This window comes from Periplaneta americana, chromosome 10 (assembly GCF_040183065.1).
Source record: "Periplaneta americana isolate PAMFEO1 chromosome 10, P.americana_PAMFEO1_priV1, whole genome shotgun sequence".
NCBI lineage: Eukaryota > Metazoa > Arthropoda > Insecta > Blattodea > Blattidae > Periplaneta > Periplaneta americana.
In genome coordinates this window covers 108,819,577-108,843,473 of record NC_091126.1, presented here as the reverse complement: position 1 = coordinate 108,843,473, position 23,897 = coordinate 108,819,577, and the positions used below count along the sequence as shown (strand labels likewise).

General features: G+C 36.2%; 1 protein-coding gene across 1 annotated transcript in view; it reads right to left on the bottom strand.

Moving 5' to 3' along the window:
- Positions 1-23,897, bottom strand: part of LOC138707943 (potential E3 ubiquitin-protein ligase ariadne-2-like) — a 77,460-nt gene that overhangs the window by 18,874 nt on the left and 34,689 nt on the right. Inside the window, exons 2-3 of the mRNA XM_069838009.1 lie at positions 21,751-21,960; positions 11,954-12,242 (exon numbers count right to left, since the gene is read on the bottom strand). Of these exons, the coding sequence (XP_069694110.1) occupies positions 11,954-12,242; positions 21,751-21,960 (499 nt within the window). The remainder of the gene's footprint in view (positions 1-11,953; positions 12,243-21,750; positions 21,961-23,897) is intronic.

Sequence of the window (23,897 nt, the reverse complement as noted above, 5' to 3'; positions counted from 1 at the left end):
TCAGCAGTACGCCGAGTACGGAATTATTTTTTCCACTCTTGACAACACAATGCATAAGAACTATTACATCTACCACTAAACCACTGAAATGGTACACGATTTCACAGGAACAACAGCGATACAAACCTGGCCAGCATAGCCTACCAAATACGACTGCTGGGCAGATTCTACCATGACTGCCAGCATTCCTCTCTTCTCTCATTCCACAAGAAGATGCTGGTGCCAGATACTTCTCTTCTTGTACTATCTTTGCTAACTTTTAAAAGATCTGGTTAACGAGGGGTAGCTGTATAGGTATGCAGACTGTCGTTATAATAATTTTTACAAGAACGCGATATAAATTCGAATCTTCAGTATTGATGCGGAGACACAAGATATTGATTAAATTTAATTTTCTTTCTCCTGCAGTCTTTCTGCCACAAGTCGCAACTTTTCCACACTAGCCACCTTCATTTAAAAAAAAAAAAAATTTTTTTTTCGATACACCCTATTGTGAAACAATCTGTTAACTTCAAACTATACAGGGTGTTTAAAACATACGTGGCATAATTTCAGGTATGTATTTCCCACACGTAGACAATCAAAATAGTTCATTGCAACATGTGTCCGGAAATGCTTTATTTCCGAGTTATGGCCTTCACAACATTGAAATTCACCGGAACGTTTCTATTTTCGCAGGTCGTTGCCATCAAAGGAGACATTAAGAGGGCACTCTGACAGTTCATTCCGAGGCGAAGGTTACATTCAGTGTTGTGTAGGCGTTAGACTGTGCGACATGTATTCAAATCAAGAGCTGGCAGAGATACACGTCATGTACGGTAAGGCGGATGGCAATGCTGCACTGGCTTGTCGTTTGTACCAGGAGAGGTACCCACAGTGACATTTGTACATCTCCATTACCGTCTGTGCGAGTATGGAAAATTTAACTCTCCTGGTTTGGGAAGGGGACGACCAAGATCTACAACTCCAGAAGTACAGGAGGAGATTCTGGAGGCTGTGAACATGACTCCTTCTATCAGCACACGAAGGGTAGCATTGCAAGTCAATGTTCCTCATACGACTGTCTGGAGACTGTTGAAAGAATATCAATTGTATCCTTATCATTTGCAACGTGTACAGGCCCTGTCACCAGCAGATTACCCTGCACGAGTTAGGTTCTGTCAGTGGTTCTTGCAGCAGTGTGGTGTAAATCCGAACTTTCCTGCCTTAGTATTATTTACAGATGAAGCACAGTTCACACGAGATGCATAACAAATTTCCACAATCAGCATGTATGGGCGTATGAAAACCCACGTGCAACTGTTCCATCTCATCACCAGGTGCAGTTCTCCCTCAACATGTGGGCCGGTAGCCTATCATTGGTGATTGATTAGTTGGACTTCATGCACTTGTAAACTGACTTAAGGGGCAGGCGTACACAAACTTCCTGGAAAACACCATACCTCATGTTTTAGAAGACACTCCACTGATCAATCGTCAACACATTCACTTCTTGCATGATGGCGCTCCTGCACACTTGAGTCGTATGGCTCGCCGGTACTTGGATCGAAGGTTTCCTGATCGATAGATAGGTAGAGGTGGTCCTATTGCTTGGCCTCCATGCTCACCTGATCTGAACCCTCTCGATTTCTACTTGTGGGGCCATTTAAAATCATTGGTTTATTCGTCTCCGGTGCCTGATTTGGAATCCCTTCGGAATTGAATTGTGGCATGTTCTGAGGACATACGCAATACTCCTGGAGTTTGGGATCGTGTTCGCAGGTCAATGAGACATCGATATGAGGTCTGTATTCAAGCAGGAGGTGGACATTTTGATCATCTTCTGTAATGACAACGACCTGCGGAAAGAAAAACGTTCCGGTGAATTTCAATGTTGTGAAGGCCATAACTCGGAAATGAAGCATTTCCGGACACATGTTGTAATGAACTATTTTGATTGTCTACATGTGGGAAATACATACCTGAAATTATGTCCCGTATTTTTTAAACACTCTGTATACACAGGGTAGGCATGTTTAAAACAAAAGTCCACACCTGTGGAGTAACGGTCAGCGCGTCTGTCTGCGAAACCAGGTGGCCTGGGTTCGAATCCTGGTCAGGGCAAGTTACCTGGTTGAGGTTTTTTCCGGGGTTTTCCCTCAACCCAATACGAGCAAATGCTGGGTAACTTTCGGTGCTGGACCCCGGACTCATTTCACCGGCATTATCACCTTCATATCATTCAGACGCTAAATAACCTAGATGTTGGTACAGCGTCGTAAAATAACCCAATAAAATAAATGAATTAAAACAAAACGTTTTAAACAAAGTATTCAAAATTCTTTAAAACAATATCCGATGATTAAAACATTTTAAACACAACCTTTAAAACTATATGACATTAATTTTTAAGCCAACAGAATTCTCTGTTATGTTAATTATTTATTTCTTCATTAATAATAAACGATGTTTAAAACTATATCAAAAGGTCCTTTCCCCCTCCCCCTCCATACAAGTTATTTCTCTCGTTTTCTGGTTGTTTTATTTTATTCTATTTGTTTACCATATAAAATCATGTTTGCCTTCTATTCAGGCTTTTATAAAATGTACAGTTATGAATTTACAGTGGTGCTCCTGACTGTATGGAGCCAAATTTTAACTTTTTTTCCAAACAAACATTATTATTAATAAGGAATTTTTGTAGGATATATAGTGCAAACCATATGAATGCTGATATCTGCATGTAGGTCTATCATGTGAAGCAAATTTTGTTATATTTATAAGAAAACGACTGAAAAAGGATTTTAAGATGCTTAAATTATAAAACATTTTAGTCTTTTTTACTTTTCTACAAATTAGCTTAAAATTCCAAATGGAAAACTGAGCTATAAAATACAATATAAAAAAATTTTGACATTACACCACAGAGTACCAATTTTTTCTTTTGTACCACTGAGTCATTAAACCACCAAACACCACTTCTATTTCATGAAATATTTTGATTGTTGAGTGCACGATAAAGACATGCAGTTTTCAGCCTTCTCTGTGGTACAAGTAATCATGTGATCATGACCACTTGCTCAATAATCGATACTCAACAGTGGCATCAAAAGAAAGCAGAAATCCGGATATTCAGTTTGATTGCAAATGTGTTTTTGTGTTTCTGTTGTGTGATCTAAGTAATACATGGTAAATCCAAAGTAATCAATGTTTTAAGTATGCTGTCTAAATATTTAGGGAAGCGAAATTCTGAGGAACCTCCATTAAAAAAAAAAGTGTTCATTTAAAGAGGTGAAAAGATGTGTACAATATTGGTATGTGCCCACGTGGAATAATCCCTCTTATGCCCACATGCATCAACGTCGGTTAGTGTAACCACCAGTTAAAATTGTCATCTAACCTCTGGTTAAGCATTTTTACAGTGGATCGACCTCGGTTACGACTTAAATAGGATGTTAACCACAGTAATCTATAACCGACCATTTTCGAGCAGTTAAAGGAGATAACCAGTGATTAGTAGAGCAAGTAAAGCAAAATGGCGGCCAGAGCCACAGATGTTTACTTCGAAGACGATTATTATTGTACAGTACTTGAATTACTTGGATAGAGCGTGGGCGTGAAGTTTCTTTAGTGGAAAGAGAGAATCTTTATGAGGAATTAGGTGACAGAAAATTTCAGGAGGGATTTTGTTTATCAAAATCTACAAATGGCTCACTTGCAATAACTCAAAAACAGTCATATTTCTTCTGTTGATCAGCTCCTTATGTTAAGATTCTATGTAACTGTTATTTTCTGTATTTTAAGAGGGAATACTTGAATATCTCTTTCTCTGTCACTGGCTGAACAAAGAGAGGTTATGGATGGTTAGGATAATGAACAGTAACCTGGTGTAAATGGGATCTTGGGTCTTACACACATTTCTACTAATCTTCTGCATCCTTTTCCTTTATGGATATTCCTTCTTTATTATATAATATATTTAAATCTATTAAGTAAGTCTATCGATACTTAACCTCACATTGGGATATAATCATTTTTGCATTCAATTTTCTATTTTGTACGATTTTAACCTAACAGCAATGAAAAACAAAGAAATGCAACTCGCAAATATAACAGCGCCCAAAGGCAAACAAATGCAACGCGAAAATGTAGGACATGTTCACTTCGATGTAGAATGGAGTGAGCGCAGTCGTTTTTAGATGTTGACTATTATCTTTGCTGTGGTATGAATGCTTTCCTTTAATCATTTTGTAGAAACAGTGTACCATCATAGACTTTACTCTGGTTAAATGAAGTGTCAGCTAACTATGTTTAAGTAATCGTCGATTATGAATGGTGCACGGAAATTACATTTTAACCACGGTTACTGTTTAACCGTCATTTCGTAATCTATGATTACTGCGTTTTTAACCGATGTTGATGCACTTCGCCATTAAGCTTACAATGAACCACAAATGGTCGAACAGCAGGAACAGATGCCCCACTGTTTTAATGAAATCAGAACTATAACTTTGTACCAATTCAAAACTGGACTGTCAAGCTTTTATATAATGTTGTAAAAAAATATTTCTCCCTGTTAATAGATGACAGATCTCCAGAGAAATATAAGCAATCAAACTGAGTTAAATTTGAAAGTACTATTTTTTTTTATGAAATTCATCATTAAGTTTCATAAAATGTATTTTCTTTAGTTAGTAGGATATTATTTGATTAATAAATAACCTTATTCAATTTAATAAAGAGTGCAATAAATTTTAAATGTCTAAAATGCGGATTTCCCGAATTTTTCTTACAAAATCTGAATTTTGCTAATTTTTACGATGTACACAGTCATATTTCCTGCAATACAATACAATACAATATGTTCGACTGTAATTGGTACATGGTATATTATCTCTCACTCTGGTTAAGGCTGGCCATGTAGGAGATGGCCATGTGTCAAGACGACAGTGGCCAATCCTCAACCGGGTAAGTAAAACTTTATGTTGTGATGCTCTTGTGGACGAATCCCAAACACGGACTGTATTCTTTATGCTGCGAAATTTATTTCTCTCTAGTGCAGACCATTCTCCTTCCCATTGCCACATATTCTATACTTTAAGTGATTTTGTATATCTTGCCATCTCTCACGTCAATATACCAGAGTGCTAGTCATAGCACCATCTTTGGTTGCAGCATCTGCGGCCTCATTTCCTGGAATTCCGACATGGGCAGGAATCCACACTACTCCAATCTCAGAGTCAGAGCTTAGGAGTGTGTGGAATAGCTGCTGTGTTCTTACCACAAGAGGATCATCGAATGAAAAGACTCCAGAGACTGAAAGAGTCAGAGCAGATTAGATATCTGCCCCAAAGTTGTCTAATTAAAAATAATAAAGCTCTGTAAAAAGCATATAATTTCGCAGTAAAAACACTGGTATATTCGCTCAATTTATATTTAAATATCTGTCCATTTGCAACAAAGGAGCAACCAACACAATCATTTACCCAGGATCCGTCAGTAAAAACTGAAGAATAATTTGAAAACTGTGATAAAAGTTCACTAAAACGAAGTCTATAAACAAAAGTTGGTGTAAAATTTTTAAAACTTCGGCTCAGACTTACATCAAACATGGGACATTTGCATAATCCATGGTGGAGTGGTGGTATACTCCAGTGTGCAAACTGATGGTTGTGGCAAAGATTTTGAAATTCAAGGTTTCGAATATTGTGGGCCTAAAATTAAGTTTTTAGAAACATGAAATTGTGGTTCACTATTCAAAATGTAAAGAATATTACATATTATGTTCATTCCCGAGATGCTAGAGCCATGCATTATTTCGAAATTGATGACTCAAGATTATGAATTATTTCACAAACTGAAAGGACTCCTGCAGGAAGATATGTGGCAAGATAGGTGTACCCCATGCAATTTACAATCCTAACCCACTTCATATTCTATGGGATGTATTTCAAGATAGCTTGATCAAGGGCCCTAATATGCACTGCAATAATGCAACTAAGGATGTGCGGAAATTATGTAGTCTCCAACTGACAATATTTCTAAAACTATACATTCCGAATTACTGTAAAAAAAACTGCAACCATTGTTGTTAGGAAGAGTAGTTTAAAACCAAAACATTATCTAGAAAAATTCATAAGGTGTAAATAAATGAACGAGCGTTTGATATACTAAATTATAAAACATGTGTAAGTGTAAATAAATGTCAAATAGAGACAAAACTGAACAAAATATTAGTGTCCATCTTGATGGTTCAGCAATCAGTAACTTCATGGATTCATCGAGAAATTCATATTTTACATAAAGAGCAGTTCGGGTTAGAAACAAGATGTTATTAAATGAAATAAGATGAAAAATTAAGGGAACATATTTTTTACTTTTCGCCTATGCTGCACCATTCCTGCAATATCACAATAAGAGTAATGCACCATGGCTGAACTGTGATGCCACATGCAGTACTAACTGTGGTATGCTGTTAGCCTGCAGTTATACAACAGTAGGGCGAGTGAAGGTATGTTTTAAATGAAATTAGAACAAAAGGCCTAGTCACTGTGTTTATAAATGTAATTCTTTACAACAGTGGTCGTCAGCACTTGCTGAAATGGGTTATGGGTAAGCAGTGCATGGCAATATGCACCCTTGTGCAGGAGGAAGCATACCCGCCAGCAGCCACAAATGCATGCTTGTGCTCTAAGAGACTTGCAGGTAAGAGATACTAGCCCGAGAGTGCAGTGTTCTGATGACCGCTGCTTTAGAAGGTAAGAGTTCTGATCAAAGGCTGTCATTCCATGTCTTTCCTAACCTTGAAAAAATAGGGTACCTTTAAAAATAAACGTTATGGGCAAAGAAGATAAAGTTTTAAAAACTTATCCCTTCAAAACGTAGTTTCATATGTTCAAAACATTTTGAAGAATTATCACTCCTAAAGGAAAAGTTATTGTTAATTTATAAAGGAAAGAGACTGCTTAAAAAGAGTGCATACCCTAAATATTATTTAAAAGGAGAATCACGAGAATTGCAAAGCAAGTGTTCTTCTATTTGTAAGTATCAATGAAAGAAAATAGTACAGTCATTCAGGAAAGCATGGAATTTGAAAAACTCGAGTCACAGTCTGTGGTTCATATCCCTGCATCCACAGATAATAATAGAGACATCCAATTTGAACTTGGAAGAGAAATTTTGCGTGAAGTGAATACAGATAGTGATTTTGAAGATGAGCCCTAATGACAGTAATTCTTCAAACGAAGGTGAAAGTGAGAGCAAAAAATACAATAAAGCTGGTAACACAGAAAACAACGGTTTTCAAGAATATTTTGTGTTTTGGCAGTTTTTACTATTATTATTTCACTTTTGCAATGTGTGTTATGCTCCTCTAATTTGTGTTACAAATCCACTTTCGGTTTCTCTCTATGAATTTCTACGAAATGTCAAAACAACCACAACTACCAGTGGTATTCACAACCTAAGAATAAAAAACTCGCATTGGAGCCAGGCTTCGAGACTTTTCAGAATTTCTGTAGGACACTGAAATGGTGCTCCATAGGAAGAACTCCATTTCATTCCCTAATAAAATAAATGTTGAATGAATAATAAGATATAACTTTTGCAACAAAGCTGCATATAATAAATTCAATGAAAAAGACAGAAATATATGTTGCAGGTGATGGACAGTATGATTCATCTGGTTTTTGTGCTGAATTTCTCACATATACTTTAATGGATTTAAAATTGGATAAAATCATTGATTTTATTGTTGTACAGACAGGAATAGTAAAAGATGACATGGAAATGGCTGGGTGTAAAGCATTGTTAGAATGAGTTACAAAACATCTTAACATTACTATGATTTTGACTGACCATCACAGGGGTATCAAAAAATTAATTAGGATAAATTCTGCATATATTGAACACCATTTCATGTATAGCACTTTGCCAAATGCTTTACAAAGAGGTTAAAAACAGAAGCAAAGCGTTGTGAAAAGTTAGTAAATTGGAAAAACAGATTGGTTAACCATTTGTGGTGGTCATCTGAAAGTTGTGGTGGAGATAAAGATGAAATTAAAAATGTGAACATAAAAACTGGATAACCCCCAGCTCCCATGATTATCAGGTTTTACATAAAATCACGACTGATGCTCAGTTTTCAAATGATTTGAAACAAACAATTTGTCTTACCAATGCTTTAGAATCAGATACACACCAAAAAGAAAACATTTCCCTTACAATGGAATGGTGGCAAGAACCATGTTGGTCATTCTCGATTACAATAATAATGTGAATCCCAAACAAACTGGAGTAAAACCGGAGTTTACTAAATCTACAAATCAATGGATTCAGAAAAAGACATATAAAACTAAAAGCAATACCTGGAGAGAAGACTTAAAGAGTAGTTTAAGTTAAAAAAAAAAACACACACAGTGGTAACTAATTGATTAAAAGACAATCTTTCAGTATCTAAAACCCCCTGCTGCACTTGGTTTAAAGCCTGTGTAAACTTGTTTTACTTTAGGAAAAGCAAGTCGCTTCTTTTTTTAACTACAGACAATGGTATAAATTTTCTCACACTTTTACCTTATGTGTTCCATGAATTTACACAGTTTATAAATTGTTTGTAAGCATTATGTCTCAAAGTGCCATTGTTGGTTTTCCTTAGCTTTTGTTCTGTATCTTTATCAATAGCGTGCACAATAAGTAAATGCCTGGCAATATTCAATGTAACTAGATTTAAAACTACACTTTCAAAATTCTCATGCAGAGTGATACACTCAGTGCTTCCCATCACTTTGTTTATAATCTTGCTTTCCTTACAGCAAAAATATTCAAGTTCTCTTGGTATGTCTTCACATAAACCACAAATACACCAATTTAAATTAAATGTTCTTATACTTCTTTCTTATGATTCATCTTGATTACTTTCACTAGCAGTTGGTTCAAACTGATAAGGTTTAAGCACATATTTAGATTCCAAAAAAATTTAACTGTACAGTAGTGGCAAAAAAAAAAACCAAACCGACCCTTGTAGCTGATTTCAGAGCCTTGTTCACTCCACAGCACAATAGACTGGTAACTAAGACTTTCGTGGTTCGAATCCTCCCTGGGAAGGAAACTTTTATTGTTCCTTATTCAAATTTATTCCCAATACTTTTCGATTGCAGCGATATTTTACTACTTAATTAACTTATTATTCGCAGAACATGAATTTTACTAGCAATCGAAAAGTAATGGGAATAAATTTGAATAAGGAACAAAAAAAGTTTCCTTCCCAGGCAGGATTCGAACCACGAAAGTCTTAGTTACCAACGAAAGTCTTAGTTACCAGTCTATCGTGCTCTGGGGTGAACAAGGCTCTGAAATCAGCTACAAGGGTCGGTCCGGTTTTTTTGCCACTACTGTACAATAAATTACAGTAATTTGTATGTGTGAGTAACAAACAAGTGGAGCAAAGACATCCACAGTGCAAGTAAGAAACGAGTGGAAGAAAGAATATGTTGCATCCACAACACACGACTTTCAGGTATCAGCAATACTGCATATGACATCACACATCATTTCAACAAACAGCTGTTACAGCAAAACCACTGCTCTGGTTTAAATGGAACAGAAACTGATGGACATAGAACAGCTTCCATTACCACTTCAAATATTCAGCTAAAAACCGATTTTGAACCCGAACTCCTTCCTTAAAAGGTATGCTTGCTATTATATCCATTTACTATTTAATTTATCTTAAAATTTTAGGTGCTAAAATTCGTATTGGACCGCACTTCATTTTAACTACATCTTACTGCATGTTAGTATGTAACAAACATTTTGTAGACCCATTTATGTTAATGTCCAAATATGTCAATGTAGAAGGAAGGTGTAGTTGTGGCTCAGCATGCAGGCAAAGAAGATGCTATTGTTTGTTGCTCAGGAGAAAGAGAGCATGGGATGAAAAGGGAAGGGAAGTATGTTAGTGATGTGAATGCTTACAATATGTGACACAAGAGCAATACTACTCATTAACAAACATACCGACTTAATCATTTGCTCGACATTGCTGTTGTGCTTAAGAAGTGAAAAGTAAAGCTATTAATTATAATTCGTACTAGATTAGGGAATTATTAATAGTTACTTGTAACTAACGTTTTTCAGCATGAGTAATAACTTGGCTACTGCAATGATTATCACATTCCTTCCACTCATCTTCTCCTGAGTAACAATACAATGCAGACTCATCATAACATGGTTGTAAGTAGAAATGGGGTGATTAGTTAAACACATGTAGGTCTAGATTTTAGCTAAGATTTCGAAAGCCATTTTCTTTTATAGCACCACACATTTTCTCTAATATGTACTTCCTACAATGAGAAAGTAGAAGTATATATATCACTTATAATTTTTGCAAAGCTAGTTTCAGAAGCACCTGTCTGTAGCTCAAGCATAGTTGATGTTCATCACAAAAAATCTCATGATGAAACATGAAAAAGCTTACTGCACATCACATAAAGTACGTATATGAAAAAGGTAAGTATATCATGTACGTACATACATACATATGATTTAGAAATAGAGAGCACCAATCTATGGCAAAGTGAATGGGAGAAAACAACAAAAGGAGCTGAAACAAAGAACTTTCTCCCAAGCATTCCAGACAGATTAAAAATGAAGATAAGCATTACTCCTAACTTTTCTGCACTTACGACAGGACATGGGAAAACCAGAGTCTACTACCAACGATTTAAAATTCTAGAGAACTCTATGTGCCCCTGCGGTACTGGTGACCAAATAGTGGACCATATAATATTTCATTCTCCAATTTTACTAACGCAAAAAGACACCTTCCAGAAATGTATTTCACAAGATATATGGCCGCTGAACAAGAGTGTGATAGTGAAAAAATATATGAGACAATTTCTATGCTTTGTACAATCAATAGACTTTGAAAGTAATGTAAATTTTGTATCAAGAATTCTAAGAGAGAAGCATGTATTATTACTCCAAGTAATGGAGCACGCACACACACACACACACACACACATACACACATATACATTACATACATATAATTAAAGCACTAGAAGCATTATCTACAATAGTATTACAAGACACCAGTGAAAGGACAGCACAAATTTATACAGACAGCCAGATAAATTTACACTTGATAAAGAACACCAGGAATCATAAATAGCCTCTCCGAAGAAATTAGGAAGAAAGTGATGTGTCTTCAAAATCTTGAATGGAAAATAGGATTCGCATGGGTTAAAGCACATGTGAGAACATATGGCAATGAGCTGGCAGACGTTGGCAAAACAACAGGCATGAAGAAATGATATTGAGGTTTGCTACAACAAATTGCTAAAAAGTGCCATACTCAAGGAATTGGAAGTGGAGAGCACCAACATATGGCAGAATGAATGGAGCACGACAGTGAAAGATGGGACAACGAAAACATTCTTCCCAAGCATAATAGGCAAATTAAAAACAAATATAAATATCATTCCTAATATCGCAGCAATTATAACAGGACATGGGAAAACAAGAGCCTATCTAATAATTGAAAATTCCATTTGTGTTTGTGATAGAGGTGAACAAACGGTTGAACACTTATTATTCGAGTGTCCTATCCTAGAAAACAAAAGACAAAATCTAAAAACAAGAGTTTCGTATTCGAAACAATGGCCAGTGAACAATGAGTATTAGTACAAAATTATTTGAAACCATCCATTTTATCAATTCAATAGATTTTGAAAAACTCTAAAAAGAGATACTTCAAATCTAACACAGTGAACTAAACACCTAAGTCATCAGAACAATATTTGTCAAAAACCCATGTATATATCACTAGTGTGTAAATGCGTAGATATGTATACTCAAAGCATGTAGTATTACTAAAATTATGTATTGGGGCATTTGTAAATAAATATTATATTAAAAAATACATACATACATACACACATACATTACGGGCATGCATACATACATACATACATACCTGTAGAGATACCCTGAGCAATTTGTACTTCAAAATGCATAGTCCAACAGTCTTTGCAGAAGAGGTGACCACATGCCAGACTGTTAAACCTATCTATGTTCTGTGTTGCCACACAAACTGGACACACCTGGTGTCGCATGTGCCTGGAGGCAACAGGTTCTGGAGGATGTGGTGGTTTTATTTTTGACAACACCAACAATCTGCATGAGTCTCCACGATATTTAACAATAATGTCTGGTATTGCCCATTCGTGAGCATGGAGGAGAACTTTAGCCAAAGATGGTGTTATCTAGAAACAAGAACACAAGCAAGAAAAACTCAACGCGAATGTTGCACCATAAAACTTATTGAAAGTAATTACAAAATCTGCACCATTTTCTCTAGATGAGTTTGTTTTTCGCAGTGTAACAGTCTTCCTTTGCGAGAGTCATCCAATTAATTTTGTCAACACGCCATCTCTTTGTTCTAGTTTTCTAAATATCTGACTCAGAGTGTGTCACTGAAGTGTGAATTAACGTGTAGCATTTGTGCTATCATTGAGCATGATACTTGTTGCCATGTGTGGACACTGTTGGCAAGCAAAAAATATGTAATTTCGTTACAAGTGTAACAAAATTCTGCTACATTCTACTTCTCAAGTAAAGCGTGATAATAGCACAATATAAACAATTCAAATATATCAATTATTAGTGATGTCTGTTGAATGTGTTGTATAACTCGTCATGTTGGGGTTACTAACAGTTAAGTGAAAAAAATTGTCACAAATTTAATATTAATATTAGAGGAGAAAAATTCGCTCCAGTGCCAGGGATCGAACCTGGGTCCTTGGTTCAACGTACCAAGAGCTCTAATCATTGAGCTACACCAAAGTTTAATCCACAGCACCAGATCGAATCCCTCTCCTCCAGTGTTTTTCTCTTTGTGGCCTGACGCCAAGTTCGACATGTATGTTGACATAGTTGTCACAAATTTAATATTCAATAGTATAATAAATCCCTTATATATATATATATATATATATATATATATATATATATATATATATATATGAAAAAGAAACAGCAAAACAACATTTTTACAGCATTTCACCACAGTTTTACTAGTCCTCATTATCACAAGATTCAATGCCATTCTTATCACATTTTGCATACTGATCACGACCACTGGTACAATAACATAGCAGTTGCCTGACTTCGATTTTTAAATCCAATTGCACTTCAACAAATCAAAAGTTCAAGGACTTTACCGTTACTTCACTTGGATTTAATATTCTCATCGTAAACAAAACTCTTTTCACATCTGCATTTCCATGAAACAGTCAGTAAAATTGCAGTTAACTTGGCATTATAAAAAACTTCATTCCCTTCAAAGATTAAACATTTTCTTGACTTACAGAGTAACAGCAAGCAGCAACATTCTCGGAATCTAACAAATTTTTTTTTTTATTCTCATAAATACTGTACACTGCAAACTTCAATAAATCTTTTAAAGCTTTTTGTTGATCCAGGTTTTAATGTATCGTACTTCATTGCACGTCCTAATATGTCATAACTAGGGTCCAAATTTGGAGTCGAAGTTTTGTTTGGAGTAGTAAAAGCCACGTTCATGAATAGATTGCTATTTAATGGATACTGATACACTGTTTGCAAAACTTAAGAGGTGTTCTTAATGCTTTATGGTATTCTCCCCAACATTTATTTCTTCAAAAGGCGGCAGAACACGAGAATCAAAATACAGTGAGTCCCAGCGAATGTTCTCAGTGTTTCTGTTCGTTGATCAGTGGTAGGTTCTCTCCACTAACGACACTTCCATTCATGAACTCATGGCACTTCACAGGATTACATTAATAAAGTTAATAATTTTTCAAAATTGGACATCCCTGTTTTATGACTAAACACTAAAAATGCAGATTCGATATTCTCATGAGTTTGTTCCACATCATCTGCACAGCTGGTGAATTCCCTAATGCTTAACTTATTTCACCATTTTCTGATTTGTGTTTATTTTTTTTAGTAGGTTATTTTATGACGTGTATCAACATCTCAGGTTATTTTGCGTCTGAATGAAATGAAGGTAATAATGCCAGTGAAATAAGTCTGGAGTCCAGCACCGAAAGCTACCCAGCATTTACTCATATTTGGTTGAGGTAAAACCCAGAAAAAAACCTCAACCAGATAACTTGACTCAACTGGGATTCAAAACCGGGCCACCTGGTTTCGCGGCCAGACATGCTAACCGTTACTCCACAGGTGTGGACGACTGGTGTTTATGTTATCCTTCAGGTATGAGTTGTTTTGTGCATGTGGCAAGAGAGAGCGAATGAGGGAATGGGAGTAAGGGATCACTATGTGAAAGTTGCATAGTTGATGAATCCCCATTCCCCAAAATCAGCTGTCATTCTGTAACTGGTCTTTGACAAGTGGCAATAAATACACACAGTGATTGAGCTATGATAACGTGCAATTTATTATGTTGTGTTGTTTTGCAATGGTTACATATTCAGTGCGTGAACATGTACACATTTTGCAAATGTACAAAAGAAAAAAAAATTGTATGGCAGAACAAAGGAAAATGTTATTAGATGTAAATTTTCTGGCCACACAGTTCTGTGTAGAAAAACAATACTAATTTTAGTGAACAGGTTTAATGAAACAGGTTCTGTAAATAATGTCACGTGAATTAAGTATCATACAAAATAGGCAACACTACCAGCAGCTGGAGGTTGAGTACTGATTATTAGAAATATAATGTGAGTATGTATGCTTTAATCTGGCAGAGTATCATGAGTTCTTGGGTGCAAAAGTTAGCAGAGGGGACCTGCTGCTGGTTGGTCAACAGAAACATTGGGAATGTAAGCTGGGACTCACATTACATTTAAATTATATCAAATTTGTCCTTGTCAGAGAATGAGGAATATTTCACTAATTGCATTGCCAAAATCTTAACTAATCACTTTCTGGGTACAAGTCTTCTATAGTATCATTTGAGATTGGAACATAGCATTGCATCGATTAAATAATGTCCAACACATGATTTAATAAATGCAGATATGCTTTTACATGAGGATTCTGAAGTTCCGAGAAAATCATACTGACTACTGGATTTTCGTTCTCAGTTGTCTCTCTAAACAGCTTTAAAATTACATCGCACAGTTCAAAAATATTATTTACTTAATTTGACAAGACAACCCTTTTTTACTTGAACTTATCAACGGTTCAGAACAATTATATCGTAAGTGCGATTATTGGTGCTGCTAATTACGATGGTATTGTTCTGAACCGTCATTATAACCTTTCATGCTAAAGTATGTATAATTTTTTTAAATACCTCAAATGCATTTTGACATTATGGAAACGGGAAAAATAAATAATTATAAAAATGTGCAACATAGCTTCATTGTGTGATGCATGTGATGCTGCTACAACGTCTATATGTGAATAGTGATGTATGTAAGCAGCCTTTTTGCAGATACCTAATTTTGAATTATCATTTATTTTATTTACTATATTCCACAGATCTTACATTAACATTGAAGCTTTAAGATGTGGAACAAGCCAAGAGATGAAATGAGGCCGAGGATTCATCATAGATTACCTGTCATTTGCCTTATAGTTGGGAAAAGGCCTTGGAAAAAACCCAGCCATATAAACAGCCCAAATGGGAACCTAACACAAGTCCGAGTGCAGCTCCGGATCAGCAGGCAAGCGAGTCTGCTGACTGAGGAGCTACACTGGTGGCTCTACAAAAAATATACAGTACATAGCAAGAAGTTAATTCAGTTTACAAACCTAAACAATTTTCATCAGTTGAGTTAAAAAAGTAATATATACCAATTAAATCAATTCAATTTAAAAGCATAAACAATTCAATCAGTTGAGAAGGAATTAATATGAGGATTAGGAGTTACTTACTGGCTTTTAAGGAACCCGGAGGTTCATTGCCGCCTTCACATAAGCCCGCCATTGGTCCCTATCCTGAGCAAGATTAATCCAGTCTCTACCATCATATCCCACCTCCCTCAAATTCATTTTAATATTATCTTCCCACCTACGTCTCGGCCTCCCCAAAGGTCTTTTCCCTCCGGCCTCCCAATTAACACTCTTTATGCATTTCTGGATTCGCCCATACGTGCTACATGTCCTGCCCATCTCAAACGTCTGGATTTTATGTTCCTAATTATGTCAGGTGAAGGATACAATGCGTGCAGCTCTGCGTTGTGTAACTTTCTCCATTCTCCTGTAACTTCATCCATCTTAGCCCCAAATATTTTCCTAAGAACCTTATTCTCAAACACCCTTAATCTCTGTTCCTCTCTCAAAGTGAGAGTCCAAGTTTCACAACCATACAGAACAACCGGTAATGTAACTGTTTTATAAATTCTAACTTCCAGATTTTTTGACAGAAGACTAGATGACAAAAGTTTCTCAACCGAATAATAACACGCATTTCCCATATTTATTCTGCATTTAATTTCCTCCCGAGTCTCATTTATATTTGTTACTGTTGCTCCAAGATATTTGAATTTTCCACCTCTTCGAAAGATAAATCTCCAATTTTTATAGTTCCATTTCGTACAATATTCTGGTCACGAGACATAATCATATACTTAGTCTTTTCGGGATTTACTTCCAACCCTATCGCTTTACTTACTTCAACTAGAATTTCCGCGTTTTCCCTAATCGTTTGTGGATTTTCTCCTAGCATATTCACGTGGATTAGGAGTTACATTGGCAATTATTCTAATAATTGGTGAAGTTGAGAACTAAACCCTGGTCCTCCAAAAAAAATCAGTTAAACCATCTCAGTTGTTAATAGTGAGTTGATAAAAGATGAAATAAACGAGTTTAGGTACGAAATTAATTAAATTAATCAGACACTCAATGATATGGTTCCCCCATTGCAAAGATTCCATACATCCATCGATGCGATTTCAAAGACTCTTCAATAAGATATAAGTTCTACTAATAACTATTAGTTACAGGATTCATGGAAACAACATCACACCTGCCAATCTATAGAAACGGAAAATAGGGAGATTTTGATTTCAAGAATAAAACTGCGAAAATACATACCTGTCTTACTGCACCTCGTTGCTTGTTGTCTTCAGTGATGCTATGGTAGCAGATTTTGTCTTTCTTAAAAAATTGTCATCAAAAGCTTGTTCAAAGCACTGACCATGCTGTCAAGACTTGAAAGTTTTTTTCAGGTTATTGTTGGACATTGATGCTCGAAAGTGAGTTCTTGTCTTCTTCACCTGACTGAAAATTCTTTCACATGCAGTATGGTTAAGATGCCAGGCATGGCTTTACTTAATTTGTCGTACTTTAAATGATCATCTGCATTTTTCATTTCACCCACTAGAGACCACTGTGTATCTATTCTCTTCTGGAGTATAATACTGTTGGGCAAATCATCCAACTGCAGCTCACAGAACTGTGACTGTAAGTCATCTTCAGCTGCTTCTCTATTTTCATTGTTCTGTACAGGCAAAATTACTGGGAACATATCAACAAATTTTACACTTGTAAATAAACAATTGATGAAATTGGATATGTTAATAACTTCACTTTTGAGGGGGAACTTGTGGATCATGTAGTCACATGCAGCACTGTAGTAGTTTCTAACCATAGAAAAGAACTTCAGTTTGTCTTCTGTTTCCAGATGTTTTACTACTTTGAAAGCTGCACTTCCTATCACCAGGTTCATATCATCTCTGATTTGTTCTACAATGATAGTCAATTTCAAAAATAGAAGTGCTGTCTTTCACAACTACAGGTTTTACAAATCTTGACAAAACACTTTTAAACATATCATATAGCAGTGACCGTAACACATGGATATGAGGCACTTGAGATTGTAAAATAATATTTGTTTTCTCAAAAGAATGTAATGCAGTCAAGAGAAACAGACAAAAGGCTTCATTTATACTGCTTGTCAGAAAAAGAAACACCCTTTCTTCACGCGAAACAATGCAATTTTGTTCTTTATTTGAACACACTTTTTTTTTACTGTCCATGTGATGTAATGCTAGATTCAGGTTTTTTTTCCTGCACAACTATTTTTTTTTCCAAATGTTCATTTTTCTTTGAGACTAGGCCTACAGCAGTAGGCAAAGAAATAGACCTAACCTTGTTTGTAACACTGCTGGCAGGCCTGTCAACTTTGTTTTTACTGAAGATGCAGGACTGTTACCCTGTGAATTTACTGTTGAGTCAGGTCTGAGGCCTTGTGATGTTACTGCATGGGTTCCTGCAATGGTGTAGGCTTACACTTGGAGATTTTCTAAGTGACCAAATTTGATGTACTTTTTCTTATTCTTTATTTCTCCATGAAAGAAGGTGACTAGGGGCTGCCACTGTTCCACCACTCATTGCAAACATGTGCTTATGGATAACCAACGAGTAGATACATGTTTCAGGATTTTTCTGACATCAGTGTCATGCAGTTGTTGCAATTTCAACTTGTCTTTTCTTCTTGAGCTTTTCCCTAAATAGAAAAATATATCTATAATGATTTCATTAACTTTAATTGGTAAATAAGCTGCCTTCTTGGCTGCTAAATTAACAAGGTGGCATGGGCACCCCATGACAACTAGATTTTCTTGTTCTTCCTTTAAAACTGGAGCTACGCCATTTTTTGATCCAATCATAATGAGTCCGTTATCCGCACTCAAGGCCAAACAATTTGAGAGTGACAGCTCATGAGATTTAAGGCAGTCAACAACAAGCTTATCATTGTTACGTCTGGTTGATTCTTCTTCTAGTGCTGGCAAGGCAAGAAGACAGCTTTCAATTTGATTTATTTCTTTATTAAACACAGTAACGACTACAGGATATAATTTACTGTCACATGTCATTACTGCCATCTGTTGCCATACTGAGTGGTTGCTGCAGTAAAGAAGTAATGATCGAGTTTTCTTGCTTTAATGCAAGTTCACCAATGATGGCAGTGTCTTTGTCCTGGCACACCCATATTGTTTTGCTATATCGGATTTCGGAAACATTTTCCCAAATAGTGAGTCAGCATGATCTGCACAGGCAATTGGCAGATTGTGTTCCACTATGAATGAAGTGAACTAACACTCCGCACATATGGCATATGGCACTATTATTTTCGTTTGAGAAGAAACTTTTGTCAACTTTACGATTCCATTTTTCACAGTGAACATTGTCTTTATGTTTTACAGTTTTGAAGTATGTAATAACATCACCTTCACCACCATGACACACTCAACTCACACTGGCAGATAGTACAAAAAGCAAAAGTGGCACCTTTCTTTGATTTGGTTATACATTGAAATTCCATGGCATACGCTTCTTTATAATACTGTTCATACTTTTTACTTGTTTTAGGTTTTTTCAATGACATCGTGTTCATCTTGTCTTCTACACCGCAATTACAGAAACTAGAAAACTTATTCCCTTGCTGCAATGTAACTGTAGTGATGCTTCCAAGTTCCATGTTGTCGACTGGGATATTCATTTCAGAGCTGTGCGCAACTATTTTATCTGGGTGGGGGACACTAATACATTGTCAGAGCAAGCACTCAAATTTCCCATCACGGCCAGCAGCCAATGGCATGAATTTCGTCACAAGCGATTTTTCCACACAAAATGCGAACACGGGGAAAATTCAGCAGAATAACATACAATGTCAGAAAATCGGAAATCTTTCGACTAATTCAGGAGGGTTGGCAGGTATGCAACACTGATCAGGGCTCTCAAAGCCCTGTTGTGTCTACCTCCTCTAGATTTGTCAATCCAAAATGAAGTCATGTGCCTCTAATCTCCAAGGCACTGACCAATGGATAGGGAGTGAGAAGGGAGGCTTTGGTCATGCACGTATTTAGAAAATGGCAACAGACATCAATATTCTGTTGCTGAAATGAGACAGGATAGTATGATTCCTCCTCACCATGTTAACTTTTCTGTTGGCATTATTCCTCATAGGGAAGAATGTGAGGGAGATTATCTTAAACATTTCCTAGCTGAAAGTCTGGTATGGTTTACAGATAGTTCCAGAATAATAGTGAGGGCTAGAATTTCTATCCCTCTTAGTCATTGTACTGAGGATTTCCAGGCTGAAGTGTTTGTTATTCTAGCCTGCGCTCAGGAAAACCTAAACAGAGCATGCAAAGACATAAATATCTACATTTGTTCTGACAGCTGGACTACTTTGGATATGCTAAGCGTGCACAAAGTAGATTCAGACCGCTTGAAGACTGCAGAACTACCCTGAAAACCTTATTCAGAAATAATAAAGTACACCTCATTTAGGACTCAAGACACAGTGGAATATACAGTAATGACCAAGCTGATTTACTATCTAATGCTGTGCTATGGAACCATATGTGGGAATCTCACAGTGTATAAACAAACAGGGTCTAAAGGACAACCCGGTTAGGAGTTTATTGAGAGTCTGAAGCTCTATACCAGCCATGAGACAGGCCAAACTCCTTATTGGATAACCAAGATTGACTTAACTAAACTAACTCCTAGTATTCACAGAGCTGCACGCATTGTATACTTCACCTGACATAATTAGGACCATAAAATCCAGACGTTTGAGATGGGCAGGACATGTAGCACATATGGGCAAATCCAGAAATGCATATAGAGTGTTAGTTGGGAGGCCGGAGGGCAAAAGACCTTTGGGGAGGCCGAGACGTAGATGGGAAGATAATATTAAAATGGATTTGAGGGAGATAGGATATGATAGTAGAGACTGGATTAATCTTGCTCAGGATAGAGACCAATGGCGGGCTTATGTGAGGGTGGCAATGAACCTCCGGGTTCCTTAAAAGCCAGTAAGTAAGTAAGTAAGTAAGTAAATAAGTAACTCCTAGTATTAAAAAGGAGAAATTTAACATGGACAACCGCACTTCTAATTGGAACTAAACTAACTCCTAGTATTAAAAAGGAGAAATTTAACATGGACAACCGCACTTCTAATTGGACAATGCCATCTGTATAAACACCTTCATGTAGCCTATTGGGTCTCTCAGAGCACCCAACCTGTAAAAGATGTGGGATGGATGTTGAGTCATCATCCCACATTCTACTGCATTGTTCAGGCTTAAGCCATATCAGGCATTAATACTTCCGAAAACACATGTTGTCTCTCAAGGAAATTAAAAAAAATGCAATCTAGCAGCATCGTAAAGTTGCACACCCACTGCAGTCTCCTGTGAGGATTTCTAATTAATGGGTCACACAATAGGCCATTTATGCCTAAGAGCTTCTATAGTTTTCCACGTCCACAGTTTGGGAAGAAGAAGTAAAAGAAAATGGCAGTGCACAGACATACATCCAAAAATTTGATCATGGAGAAAGAAGATAAAACATTAAAAAAAGTACAGATATTAAATATCTGAGAAGTATATCTGACGATACCCTCAGAGTCCTGGCAACCAATCAGGATAACAAAACTATTTTAAGACTTGTGAACATAAATGAAAAAATTCACACTTGTCTTGGTGTACCTACTACTTACCTTAGGCAGTTCATACATATCATATGGGTGCCAGATGAAAGGTACGAATATTTCAAGAAATCTTTAACAGAAATCCATAGACACAAGTCGAAAGACAAGCATAAGAAAATGTGAATTCATGATGTGGATGAAGACTTGAGAATGATAAGAGCAATAAGGTGAAGTCAAATACTAGTAATACTTTTTATATGGAAAAGGACAAAGTGTAAATCTAAATTGCACAATAGACAGTTCATTAAAATCTTTCCTCATAATTCTGTTTCGCTAAAAATCCAAACATATTTAAGAAAAATGCGTGTACTTACTTGTAGGGTATTGCTCAATATTTCAACTGATTCATTCAGGAGTCTTTCAACTTCTTCAACAGTAAGGCAATCAAATACGAAATATTCAGGGTCAGTTTTGCTTGGATCTACTTGCTCTGCATCATAGTCTTCCTCATTGTTATAATAATCTTCGTAACATATGTCATCATCTGAATATTTCATATCAGAGTCATACTCCTCTCCAGACATCTGAAATTCAAGTCAGTGATCATTGTTACCATAAATTCGCTTTTCCCTGGGCATGTCCTATTTTACATACCTAATACAAAGGGCATCCAGGCAGATGTTTTTTCAGAGGAAAAATGTCCGCGTTTTCTATAAATCCTTAACAAAGGTATTGAAAAATTAAAAATAAGTGTGATAAGTAAGAGGCTACTCCAACATCGTCAACAGCAAACAAACGGTTGATAACAGAAATCTACACAAACCATTCTGCGTGTCATGTCAACTCAAATCTATATACATTTGAATGTGGTATCGTGTAGCGTGTAGTTTATTTTACATGGTTTTATTATTGTATTTTTACAGTTACATTAGAGAACAGAAATGTCGAAAAGAAAATGTATGTTTATTAATGAACTTCAAAAAAAAAGATACAATTTTTTCGAAATGACTTTCGACTTTGCAGCAAATTAAGTAATGAATAGATATCGGAAGTTAAGGCAATAAAAATGATATTTTAGGCGCCTAAAAAGGCTCTAAAAACAACAAAAATAGGGCAATAAAAGGCAATGAAATTATATTGAATCACCCATAATTCATAAAGTAGAAAGTCTGTAAGATCATAAGTAATTTACAGTGCCTGTACCTAATGTTACAGTAGCAATACAAATGGTCGTTAGGTTTAAAAGCCCACATGGAAATGAGAAAGACAAAAAAAATGTTAGAGAAGAAAAATGTTCCATTAAATTATTAACTCCTTCATTCAACCAGAATCAAATGATAAGGATCGTGCAGTAGAGGGGAATTTGGCATTTCATTGTGTGAAACATCATAATACTTATCAGTATTTCAATGAAGAGAGTTTTTTCTGACTCTGAAATAGTTCGGAAAGTGTCAAGTACATGCATAGAAACAGAAGCACTTGTGGAATGAGTGACCTCTCCTCACGCTGTTTAAATTGTGAAAGAAAAATTTAGACAAGTAGGCATTCTTTCTCTCAGGCACCTCCCCAAGTGGCAGATAGGGGAATGCTCACCAGATATGGTGGGTACTGGAGAAATAAAATACCCGAGGTGGACCAAAACCAGCTGTTGCTGCCTTGTATCATATGGAGTTAGTTCTCCAAAGGCTAGGGGAAGATAACCCTGATCAAAAATTACCCGGTCCTCTGGGCAGAGGGTTTGGTAATGGGCCGACTACCCATCTCAGTAAAAAGCCTACAGTTACGAAACCAACACAAATAGAAGCCAGACTGTCTAATGGAAATGAAAATGGCAAGAACAATGGACAAGCAAATGGAACATAAAGAAAAAAAAAGGAGGAATCCAATTATATGTATAGGAACATGGAACGTAAGGTCTCTATACCATCCTGGAGCACTGAAAATGCTAATAGACCAGATAGTAAAATTAAAGCCCAATATTATGGCCCTATAAGAAGTATGATGGATAGGAAATGGAATTATAGAGAAACAAGCCAATGTATTTTATAACTGCAGCCAAGAAAGATATGAACTTGGTACTGGATTCATGATACACCACCAATTTAAACACCTATCAGCCCGAGATTATCAGTGCTTAGAATAACAGGAAAATTTTTTAATTATTGTTTTAATTAACATTCATGCCCCGACAGAAAAATCTGAGGTGGAAGAGAAGGAACAGTTCTACGAAACTCTAGTATAAGTATATGATAACTGCCCAGGTCACATAAAAATAATAGTTGGTGATTTCAATGTGCAAGTGGGAAAGGAGCAAATATTTAGACCTACGATTGGAGATTACAGTAAACATACTATAAGTAACGATAATGGAACAAGACTTCTCTTATTTGTTACATCTAGAAATATGATTGTGGGATTTACACTATTCCCACACAAAGAAATTCACAAAGAAACATGGAAATCACCTGATGGTAATTCTGTAAATCAAATTGATCATGTACTGATTGATACCAGATATAGA